This window comes from Haliotis rufescens, unplaced genomic scaffold (genome assembly GCF_023055435.1).
Source record: "Haliotis rufescens isolate VD_foot unplaced genomic scaffold, xgHalRufe1.0.p SCAF_1, whole genome shotgun sequence".
Classification (NCBI taxonomy): domain Eukaryota; kingdom Metazoa; phylum Mollusca; class Gastropoda; order Lepetellida; family Haliotidae; genus Haliotis; species Haliotis rufescens.
Window position 1 is genome coordinate 7,933,584 of NW_025963779.1, and position 12,770 is coordinate 7,946,353.

At 33.7% G+C, this 12,770-nt stretch overlaps 1 protein-coding gene across 7 annotated transcripts in view; it reads left to right on the plus strand.

Annotated features, from left to right (window-relative positions):
• The window catches only part of LOC124136675 (zwei Ig domain protein zig-8-like), a 229,326-nt gene extending 225,744 nt beyond the window's left edge, over window positions 1-3,582 (plus strand). For 6 of the 7 annotated variants that reach the window (XM_046502654.2, XM_046502655.2, XM_046502658.2 and 3 more), the window contains 2 exons: window positions 1,394-1,447; window positions 3,322-3,582. In XM_046502654.2, the coding sequence (XP_046358610.2) occupies window positions 1,394-1,447; window positions 3,322-3,452 (185 nt within the window). In that variant the 3' untranslated portion in view covers window positions 3,453-3,582. The remainder of the gene's footprint in view (window positions 1-1,393; window positions 1,448-3,321) is intronic. The other variant, XM_046502657.2, reaches the window with a different exon arrangement.
• Window positions 3,583-12,770: the final 9,188 nt, after the last annotated feature.

Genomic DNA, 12,770 nt, shown 5'->3' on the forward strand with positions numbered 1-12,770 from the left:
TTTACCCAACATGTAGTTTTATGTGCTTTGCTGTATATTAACCAAATGTGAACTTGTTGTTGGCTTATTGTGATTAGTGCTGTTGAAGACTGGTGCAAATTTGGATGGCATCAAACAAACTGTTTTGGAACTATTACAATTTGTTTCATAGTATATTTATTTGTTTTAGAAAGTTTGAGAAGTCTTTGGTTAAAGTTTGGTTGTACAATCTATTGCTCGCATATGAAAGTGTATGGCATTGCAAAGATGTGCTTATGTGATATGCTATGAATCTATTGTTATTTCATGTATTTCATACACATGTTTTTGACTCACTGTTTCAAAATTCCACTGAGGTAATAATTTTCAAAAACTTACATTTTTGATAGACCTATTAGTTTGTATGAAATTGTGGATCCTTAATTAAGTTGTTTGCTGTTTGTCTGCTGATTGGGGTAACCATTAATGCATGTCTTCCCATATGCACCAACAGTTAGCGTCAGCATAGTACCACTAACATCTTCACCTGCCATTCTAATGAAAGATTGAATGACATGCATGATCCGTCACATTGACAGTGAAAATATTATCAGTGACAAGATATGTTTCTTTGCATATCATATTAATCTTCATATTCTTTAAATGATTACTAGATGGGAATATAATAGAAAAGGGTATTTTTACCTAGTGAATAAGAATAAGTCATATATTTGCATAGTCAGGAAAAACATTAACACTGAATAGACATAGTTCATCTACATAGTGACCAGTAGAATTATAGTATCCAGAAAACTCCTCCCACCCATGTCTACTGTGTGGTCTATTACCTGTTTGTTTTCCAAATTGTTCATTTGATAGTTTTGTCAGTAGTCACTTATATTATTATGTGAGAATTTTGTGATACATATATATTAATCATTGAAAATCATATAACAGAGCAACAATGAATAACAAACTATTATAAAGTACAGGAAGTTTCCATCTGATGATAATTTATAACTCAATCTAAGCAGGTCACTTTCTGGTCATTAGTAAGTAATGTTTTATGGAGTGAAAGCCTGAAATCATTCGGTTCTTCAATAAAGCCTGAGACCAAGTAAACTTTGTGTACATGTTAGTGTGTCCAGCAGTAACTGTCCGGAAGATCTCGGGTTTGTAAATAAACAGGTTCTGGACTAACGAGGTGTCTCTGTAACTGATAAATTATCTAAAGAAATCAATAGATTTATTCCTGTTCGTAAATATGTATGTGTAGAAACAAGAAGATATATGATTAAACTTTGGTTGCAGTTAGATTTGTTTTCTTTTTTGCCCGATAATAACAGAAAACACTTGTGACCACATGGTAACATAGGTGTGACTTGTTGACTATTGCGTGGCTAACTGGTTGACTTTCTCTCCCCGCTGCTTGCAGTACCGCGACCCGTGGATCCCAAATCTCAGTCCAACCAGCACGGAGCACGATACAGTCAGTCTACATGTTAACTGTGCTTCACTATCGTAGTGTTGATTCTTAGAAGCAATAACTTTAGCACTTTGTTTATTTTAAATATTTACACACAATCAAAGTGCTACAACCAGGAATATTTAATAAAATGCATAGATATTTGGTAATAATGATTACAGCATGCATAGCATTAAATTTTTGGTTTTCAATTTGCATTTTCTTTACTTATGATGTGGCTTCAGATTTACAGTAAATACGTTCCCAAATATGATAATGATATTTGGATGTATAAGGAAGCAATCACTTGTTATACTATCATATAACACATGGTTGTAGCAATTGATTGGTAGCAAATACATGTATGTGTAAACACTTTGGGTTATTTCAGTTACTTTAATGTCTCTCACCAGTTCGTTGCACACTATTTCGTAATATAGTTTTACATGGCTAGAACTCATTTGAAGTTGACATTACTGCATTTTTATATTAAGTCTACTGTTTTTCTTTGTTGTGATCTAATGAAATGCTGCAATCAGTTGTAAATAAGTTGCTGTAAATAATGCCTATTGTCTATATGGTCTTTGTATCTACTCATAGACATGCTGGAATAATAATAATCAACCAACAGTCAATTTTAAGAAAAATATGTAAAAAATATTTTCTTGTGGCCTTAGAGACACAAGTTTCTAAAAAGGTGTGTTTTAATGATTTTTGAAAAACTCCTATTTCATAAGAAAATTGTATTTCCATACTCAGTTTTGTTTTCATATCTCAAATTGAATTCATTTGGTTAACTTAGCTAATAATATTGCAACAAAGTGGTGACTTCATTTTTAGAGGACTCTCAAATAACAACTTTTGTCATTTGGACACATGTTACTGTATTCAAAATTATTTCCAGCATATATTTTGTGAGTTCTAACATGTTATGTGCATCAGATCTGTGAATTGTATATCTTCTGTGCATATACCGGTAGTGCTTCATAGTTTTTATGTAGTAATTAACACTAGTAGAACTGCAGTAGGTGCTGCTTACATTTTTGTTCTTGATGCATGCTTATGTTTCTAACAGATAGGCAAGTTTGATGCACTGATAGAGGGTGTCAATTATGAATTATGTTCATACCTTAGAAACACATATCAAATGCATGAAAGTAGCTAGGATCTATATGTATATTATTTTTTCTCAGTGTAACATAAAAATGTTTTTGCAAGGTTTTGATGCTTTAGATAATATAAATGATCTTTTGCACATCAAGAGCATTTTTGTATGAACCTATGACATCAATTTATCACCATTTCTAAGCTGTAATTGCATTACATAACCATATGACACTCAAACATTAATATAAGAAACAGGCCATTATAACCATGTGCAGTGTGAGAGACGAGGATGTAAAGTGTATTTGAGCCAAGACTAATTCTTCGTCATATTTTTTAGACATGCAATATATTTTTCCCTCCTGGAAGCAACAAGATTTTTTTAAATTCTGCAAATGCACTCCAAATGTCATCAAATATTTACTTGTTAACAACTAGCTATGTCTTTCTTTTGACACAGGCAATTTATTTTTCCCTCATGGGAGATAGGAATTCTAATACAATTCTTCTGACAACTAACCTCTTTTGTAGCAGACAGTTTCCTAGCCCTCTAGTGCAAATGTCCTTAATAAGAAGAAGAATGGAGAAAGGATTACTTTAGTTGACATCAGTCGCTACATGCAGTAGTCCTTTCTAAGACAACTGTGTGATGAGACCATTACATGATATTATGGAATCATGGCCAATCAAAGATGATATCAAATATATCAAGGTATAGTTCAGTCCAAGGCAGTATTGTCTTGTCATTTGATCCATACCAGTTTAAATGTTTATAGAATCATTCTGTGTTTCAGGAACAGGTTCTGGTTCTACCTATGGGCCACACCAAGGTTCATCAGCCTCTGGGCTCTTGCTGAAGGGGTCTGCATGGATTGCATTGTTTTTCTACACGTTGCTATACCCACTTTGTATGCATGTGATATGATGAGGAGACGGACAGAGATAGAACTGGTGCAATAACAGTGCCTTGTTGAGTTGCTGTGCCCAAGGCACACTTCTTCTTGAGGACCATGGACTTGGTGCCACACCATTGGTTGACAAAGTCATGTGACTGTCATGTGATATCAAAATCATTTGGCTCCCTGTATGGTCATGTGATGATATGTAATATTGTTTACCTGGGTTAAAAATAAGTGTATATTTTACAAATTTCATAACTTATATTTGTATGTAATGAATTCATTGATTAATGTTAAATCATCACATCATTTTCGTGTCTCATAACAGGAACTGTTTTTAATATATGTTGCATTTAAGATATCATCATGTGACATGCAGGTCCAATCATGTCCATGGCTAGTAACACATGTGATATGAAATCTCATGCCAGGAACTGCATTTGTTTCAAGTGTGTAATGAAACAAGAGTGACATGTCAAGTGTATCATGGAAAATGAACATGCATTGATGCCACACCAATTAATCAAATGATGACATTTGATTGGCTATGAACTCCAAGCCATGGAGACAAAAATTGTTGAAGATATGAATTAATCACCCTGCTAATTGGAAAAGACTGTATTTTCATAACAACATGATGCATACCTATGAAGAGGGGTCACACAAACCAATTCAGCTTGTGAGTAGCACTTCAACAGAGAACCACTGGCACCAAAAGGTTTCAAACAGTCTTCGGGAAGGCAGCATGGAGTGATTGATGATGTGGTGAGACATTCAAATGGGTTGTGTTCAGAAAGGACTTTATACAAAGCTGAGGGAAGTGTGATTAATTGCTGCAAATGATTGACATTATTACCAATATGCATGATTTTTTGCCATCTTACTGTATGGAATGCATTCATGAGGCCAAAGTGTGTTTAATATTTAAGTTATGGATTTTCTTACGTTTCAAATCTGTTCTGTTGAAAACAGTTTCTTGCATTTGTCTTTTACTTCCTCAATTGATATTAAAATAAATGACAACTTTGATTCAAGCCTACAATTTTGCTAGGGACTGGCAATTGTTAAAGATGTTTGTCATCAACATAAGCTAGGATGAATTAAACTCGAAACATTCAGAATTAACAGGTAATTGCATTGTCATTTCTCTTAACTGCATTGCAGGACAATGATAACAAGGCATTTTGATTATGCTATTAAAGTATACATCATGAAATGAATCCAAGCAAACATTTAACCATGTTAAAGTAAAATGTGTGATATTAAATTCAGCTAGAAAATATTTATAATTTAAGTAATGCTAATGTACTGGGGTGCAAACACGTTTCTTATAAGACTCAAAAGTCTTAGATGAAGGGGTCATTTACACTTTAATGTTACTAATATTTCTGTTTATGACAACAAATGTGTTTCATGAAAAATACAAGCATATCAAGAAGACATTAGATTATTTTTAGCAAAAGCTTATGAGAATTATTGAAAGATTATTGTGCAAGTGTCAACAAATTTCTGGCTCCAGAGGATAATAAATTCATAGACAGAATGAACAACCTTTAACTTGGAACATCAACTATGTATTAATTGGCAAGGGATTATGAAACAGGCATCAAGTAATTTGCAACTACTTGTAAACACTGGAAATCTGCATCTGATGTAATTGCTATATTCTTAATCTTTTCTTTACAAATGTGTTATTTGATTTTCTCATTATAGATAATGATCGTTTTGTGAATAATGCAATTTTCTTTGAAATGGTGTTGCTTTAGGTTATTGTCTCCTGAGATATTATTGAAAGAAATAGGTCACTTTAAAGATATTGATAGTTGCCATATTTTCCTGTGACATTATAGGACAAGGGTCTGGGCTTGCTGTATTTATGATTATTGCAGTGGCATGATTAACAGTAAACAAGGAAGAAGATCCGTGTAATATTTTGTATGAGATATTTGCTTAAACAAAGTTTTAATAGACTGTTGACTGGAAGTCCATAATGCAAGTTCTAAAGAAATCAATGGCCTTGTGACATGAAAAAACAAAACAATGTGTGATGTTCATAGTTGTAAATAGAGATTTATATGAATATATTAGGAATCAAATGAATACGAGTGTATATATGCCCCTTTGTCTCTGTCAAAATGGATTTCATTCAATCATTTTAATCTATTTTTCATCATTAAACATCAAGTCTCAACAGACTAATGTTTAAAACTCTGACAAGAGGTAACCATTTATTGTTGCTTTTTAAGCTAAAGTGATCTAAAGCTCGCTGTGTGATGATGTTTTCACTGGGTATATTTGTTATTTAGTTGTATGATACACAAGCAAATACCAAATGCTTTGCTTATTTTTAAGTAAACTGTTGGTACTGTGTTAACCTAAGATATTCCAAATTGTTACCACAATTATTATGAAAACAGCAAGCATTATTGTTTTTCTTGTGAGAAGTGATTTATGAGAATTCATTGCTACTGTATATTTTGTTTTTTCTTGTCTGTAAATTCAGAATAAGATTGAAGAACATGCACCTGTTAACATACAGTATTTAGGTGTAGATATCATTGTATAAAAGGTGCATTTATACTCACAAATATGGAATAGTGAATGTGAAATATGTATTTCACTAAAATCCATTATTGAAGTGATGGTTAAAATTATATGTTATGTGTAAAATGGCTTAAGACACAACACAAGTCTAATGAATAAGGTTATTTACCATTGTTGTAAAGGTTACAATGTAGAGAATGTATAACACTTCACAAATGAGTCATACTTTATTGTAAGCCGAAATCACCTGTGAATCAATGGTTCTCCGTTGTGTTTCCAGGGAATATTGTAGAGTTACACCTCACATGATAGCCCTGGTTTCTACTGATTTATTTCCAACCACTTCTGTTTGTATTTGTGCCATCACTTTGATGACTGCTTACATGTCACCCTACCTCATTGTATTTATGTTGTTATGTTCAATGAGGAAATGTTATTATTCAGCTGCAATCACTTGTGTAGTATATACTCAAGTATGTGTAATTTATATTGGTACACATATGAGTTGGTGCATCAACAGTTTTGTTCTACCTTAGAATGGGGCTAGTATTCATTTAGCCATTAGTTTCAGCAGCTGCTTCATTTTTCAGCATCACCTATCCATTTGTTCATTGTTTCCAACTGCAGGTGCTTGATTGGCTCTTGCTTGTTAGGGACCGACCATTCGTTCGGGGGGGGGGGGGGGGGGGGGGGGGAGGTGAGGGGAGAAGAAGAGATTTTTGTAACAAGACCAGAAATTTTTTAACAATGATCCTGATTTTTAAAAAAAATGAAAAACACCTTGCAACAATGTAATGTTTGTGGCAGGCAGTTTCTTTCGTTTTTTCAGCTACATGTATCTTGAAGCATAATTTGTTACCTTTTTTATTAAATCCTAGCCCACCAGAATATCGGTCCCTCATGTGAATACTGGTTAGAAATGATAGCCTAAGTAGGGGGTGGGTTTTTGGAGATGCAATTGATTACATATAGTATCATATGTATTAATGTTTCTCAGGAACCACTGCATAATACGGAAGTAGCACATCACTTCACATTATCATGAGCAAATAATCCTTTCAGATGCATTTTTAAGTATGTCACTTTAAAACACACTAATGCTTGTGTTTAATAATGTTGAAAGTTCTGCTTTTGTCTGTTAGATTTGATACTATTTTTTATCACACCTACTTCTAAATATTATTGGAACATGTCTTTCAAAACAGTATATGTTGTATGGTAAGCTAAAAGGATAAGGGAAATGACCATTGTGCTCTAGAGAAAGATAGCTGTGGGCCTTTACCACATGACCATTAGTTATTTTGAGCACATACTAGAGAGATGTTTTCTGCTTGTTAATAAATGAACTTTGAAGTTTTATTGAGTTTAAGGAATTAAAGATACAAAATCATGGTACAGATCATTGATTCAAATATTGTGATCTTATTTTCATTTAGAGTCTTTAGTGTTGTATGTTTCTATTATCCAGAATATCCCCCAAAAAACTGTAAACGATTGTAATTGCAATCAACTTTAATACATGTTTACAAATGAGAATTATAAACATTTTTAGATAGAAAAGCATGTCAAACATCAGAAAAAAATTGTCCTCACAAAAGTAATGATTTCATTTTCATTTTAAAACAGTGTTTGCAAACATGCTCCTGTTTTTTGTTGTCATTTACAGTGATTACTTACATTTCAAGTCTCTACCATGTTTAATGCCCTTACATTTTACATGACTTGTTATTGTCAAAAGCTGACATTGCAGCTCACCTGGGCAATTATTAACTCAATTGATCTAATGTTGTGGCTAGTTTGACTGTTATCAGTCAGTCTACTATGAATGCATATAACGATGCCTCAAAGACACTGCAATCGAAGAATTGCTTTTTACAAAAAAAATTCCAAAGAAACTAAATTCTTACAAAACAATAATGGTTTCTAATAAGATTCTGAAATAGTTTTCAAATATTGTTTTTTCATTTTAAATTTCTGGTAATAATTTTCATTATAGCATAACACATATTCTCAAAATTCCCAGTTTCTTCCCTTCAAAGACTTATGAGAAGATGCTAAATCAGCAGTCAGATCGATGGTGGGCAACAACCCAGACTGTAAGATCATTTCAACCTTTGCTCTTGGCTTTAAAACTGTTGCCTCAATGTTTTTTTAATTACCTTATACTATATATTTAAAATACTCTAAAATTAACATGGTCAGGCTACAGACTTTCTTGTGGCTTCTTTTCACTTTGTATCTACATGACAATTCTGCTGAGGAGTTTGGATTCAATATTGTATTGTACTTGACCAGGGTTTTGTTATGTCAATTTAACACTTCAAATGGCTGTTTGCATCTCAAATAAAAATGGCAGTGCTTTGAGGTTTTGACAGAATTTGACCACCGCTGTGGCTCTGTTTCATTTTAGAAACCATGTGGTGCTTGGACTTCTCAGGGATATCATATCAAGTACATCTACAATATAGACCTTGTAAATTGCTCTGAGACATAGGTCAGACATGTCAAGGAACACCCTTAAGGTCATAGCCTGAAAATATTGTTTGCTAACTAGCAATCTCAGGAATGTTTTGTGTAGATCAGTGAAACTTGATATGTCATCCTTAGGGTAGGGCCATGATCAGGAAAGTTTATGAGTGATCTAGGGGACTAACCATTAGACATTCTGGTGGGGGATGGGGGAGCCTAAGATTTTGTATGGAGATTAGATATTTTTTCAGCGGAAGATGTTAAATCAGATGTATTTTTTGGATTAAAACTGTAGGCCTGAATGTGTTTTTAAACAAAGAAAAACACCTTGCAGTAATGTAACTTTTGTGGCAAACAATTTCTTTTCTTTTTTTCAGCAGTCTGAAGCATAACTATTGGGTTTTTTTCTGGAACAATTTATATATTTATTTTTTTTGGATAAGAGCTAAGGTCAAGGTCAATGCAACAGCAAAGTTGACTGGCAATTTTACTACATTGTATTTTCATACAGGTATAAAAAAAGTCATGCATAATGTGATAAGGTTTTGAGTGAGCTTCAAAGAAGGGCAAGGTCACTAGAAATTCCTGCCTGCCTCTCTGTGTACTGAACCATCCCCCTGTTTGTAAGAGGACACAGTTTCAACTAAAAATATTCAAACATGTCATTGGCATATATTGAGGGTAAAGATCATTACTCAGTGCATACAACATTCTCACTAAGGTTGCTAGAGGCATTATGTTAGAGAGAGGAATATGATTTTCAGATTTTGGGTTATATGTTTGCTCAAAGTAATGTCCCGAGGCTTAGAATACAGTTTCCACTATGCTATCAAGAAGTAAGGTAGTTTAATCTGGTTTGAGGTTGTATGAGGTATGGATTTCCCCAAACAGAAGGTAATGGTTTCTGACTGGAAATACATGCGATGATTTCTGAGTCCCTCTGGAAATGGTGGTGAGATGCTGCTTCTGTTTTTGCAAGTATTGTAAACAGTTTTCTAGTTCATTTTATGGAAGTACTTTAATTAAAGACAAATGTTTGTATGTTTGATGGCTGATCAAAGAATCTCCCAATTACCATTTCCGTTGTATATTAGAATCACATAATGTAAATACTTCATATGATTATAATGTTTCGATACAATATTTCATGGTATTACAAGACATATTCAAATTAATTCTAGCTTCCTATATACGTTGATATAAGACCACTGAGATTTACCCTTAGTAGAAGAGATATGTGCAAAGCAGTTGCTGCAGAATTCAGAGAAGACTAGCAAAACTAAGAAAGCTTATAGGCCAAGCAGTGTATTATACTATTCATACCATTGAACCATCAATCAGTTTCATCTTGTAAGTTATCTGCCCCTGATCTGTATTCTTACTGTGTAGAAACAGATTGGTTGAATAAAATCTTATATAGAAACATGACTGTGTTTTCTGCTTGATATTCCTGAATGTTATCTAGTGTCCAATCACCAACTGACCCACCTGTCAAATGCTTCTTTGATAGGCATTTAGAAGTACTTAGTAAGGATACGAATTTTTGGATGAACAACTTCTTTATTACTATTAAGAGTGACGTTTCGGTGTAGGTTCTAACACCGTTATCAAGCAAGTGACAAATGCTGGTTGAAGAGCTACTGTACCTTATGAGAGATGTCTTCCTTCATGATTTATCCACAGTACCTGAAGGCAACAATGTTGACCAGAAAAAGAAGGAAAGTATCCGGTAGTTAAATGTTAGGCTTCACTCGTGAAGGACCTTCTTCATGCACCCACCTTTCATCTTTCTATGATTATGTAGACATTTGTGTATTATGTTCCTTCAAATGCCCTTTTACATCAATGTTTATGTCCTTGCAAATTAATATTTGATTTAATCGACTTAAGACTTTGGTAAGTGTGAACACGATGGATCATTATCTTCGTCACACACCGACCAGTTGCAGCTCTGAAAAAGTCAGACACTACTTAATGTTTGGTCCTGTTTCAGGCCCACTAATCTGAATGCTTTGGGAAAGTGATTCTATTACATATACTAGTCCAGCACATGAGGCAAAATTGGCCTGCAGCATTCGACATGACATTTCATCATATATTACTGTCAATTTTAACTGCAGATAATTTCAGATAGACATTCAGTTTCCGTCAATCTATACTGTTTCAGTATATGGACATCAGGAGATTACTGGTTAACAGACTTAACTGAAAGTCTGTTTGTCCTTTTCTCATTTATGATCGGGAATTTAATTATGACCTCATGTTTTTCGGAACGACTAACATCCGTAGATGTTGTATACTTTGAAAGGGTATAGAAGATGAATTTCAGATTTTGCTCTTATGGAATAACTATTGTAAATTAAAAGAAATGGATATTCCATGGACATCTACAGACTCTAATCCCTACGGATACCTCCCTCCTATTTGTTAAGCTGTTGTCGACAAGAAATGGCCAACTACTTCAAAGTATTGGGCTGTATGTTCTACGTGCATCTAAAAGAATGCTACTTCTTCAGAGGTCCACTCTTACCTTGTGAAAAATGTGAGAATATTACCACAGACCTGTATCATCAGTTCCATCAACACATATTCTGTACTGACTCATGGAACCTTTTAAAAGGTGATGTATCTTTCATATTGTCATTCACAAGAGGGCCACCTACATCAAGAAAGTACTGAATTGTTTTAGTAACCATAACTGACATTTGTCAAGGCATTTGCGGTCCCAGGTCTAGGATGTGCCAAAGAAGTCAAATTCAGGCAGCCAGGGGTAATGGACGGAGTCAGCTAGTTATATTATCAATCACATTGGCCCCAGTTAGTCCCAATTTAATTACTGGTATACATACTGACGACTAATTGACGGATGATAAAAGACGAGCAGTAAATAGTTAATATTTGGCAACTACCTCTGCATATATATATGAAACCTACCATTGGCGTAGCTACTACGTAGTACCACAAGCAGGTGCTTACACGTTGAAATTTTTCTAAAGATTAAAAAAACCCATACAAGAAGCATTATTTAACGACGGATAATATAGTACAAAGAATATTACCCACAAAGCTATTTTCCTACAAAACAGTTTAATTAGTATATAAAACCGAGATCTCCCTACTTTTCAATTGCAGTCAATCAGTTTTATTCAGTACTTAAAAGGCCACAGGCCTGTAGTACAATGCGTATTTACATGTAGGTGACGTGGTTGTTCACTAACCATTCTGTTTCTATGTGACATCGCGTGATAAACATATGTTGACAGGTTACATAACATAGTTTCATTAGATGAAGTTAAAAGATCTACAAATTTATGGACATTCAGGTGTACAGAATAGAAAGAAGGCAAATATTTATCACGTAAATGTTTGTAAGCTTGACATACCAGGAGAAAGTGAAACTCATCTTCAATTGAATTTGTGTTACACAATGTGCATATTCTGTCTCTTCTATCAGTGTGATTATATCTACCAGTCTCTATATACAGGTTGTGAGAGGAACATCTAAATCGTGCTAGTGCAATTCTAAAAATTTTAAACTCAAGTTTACAGAGGTACGCCTCAATTTCAATACTACTTTTCATGATTCTATAATATAAACATTCATTTGATTTGGACATTAATTCTAACCATTTCTGCAAATACATATCTTTTAGTCTCTGGGTGAAGGACATTAAAAAGAGCGGTTCTGATTCTACACACTGATTATACCACACATAATTAAAACCCGTAATAAATAATAATTCTTTTACGTTTGTTACCCAATTTCGTTTTCCAGTACTGTCGTAGAGTTTTAACATATCATAGCATTTCCTAGGGTTTCTATCATTAGTCATGTCTATCAAGCGAAGCCAGTATTTAATAACTTTTAAGTAGGATTGAATATACAGCGGATATCGTCCCGTTTCTCCATTTACCATTATGCTGGACGAACTATTTTTAACTCCTAAATATTTCTTGCAAACATACAAATGTACTTTTTCAATTTGATCATGAATTTTTATACCCAAGTGTAGTATTGGAATTATCTTTGTATCAAAAAATTTAAAATATTATCTAAATGAGATGTCTCATAGAAATGGAGACTGTCTAATTATACCAGTCCAAACCTTTTTAGCTTGTATAGCAGCTTGATTGACGTGAAAATGCCATGAAAGTTGATTTGTGAAATAAACACCAAGATATTTATAGGAAGATGTGGTTTCCAAAATTTCTCCATTGTGAAACCATTTTTTCAGTTGATGCTAGTTTTCCCCCATTTTTAAAGACTATAACTTTTGTTTTTTTCTCTATTTACAATTAAGTTTGATTCTTTACAGAATTTTTCAAGTTCA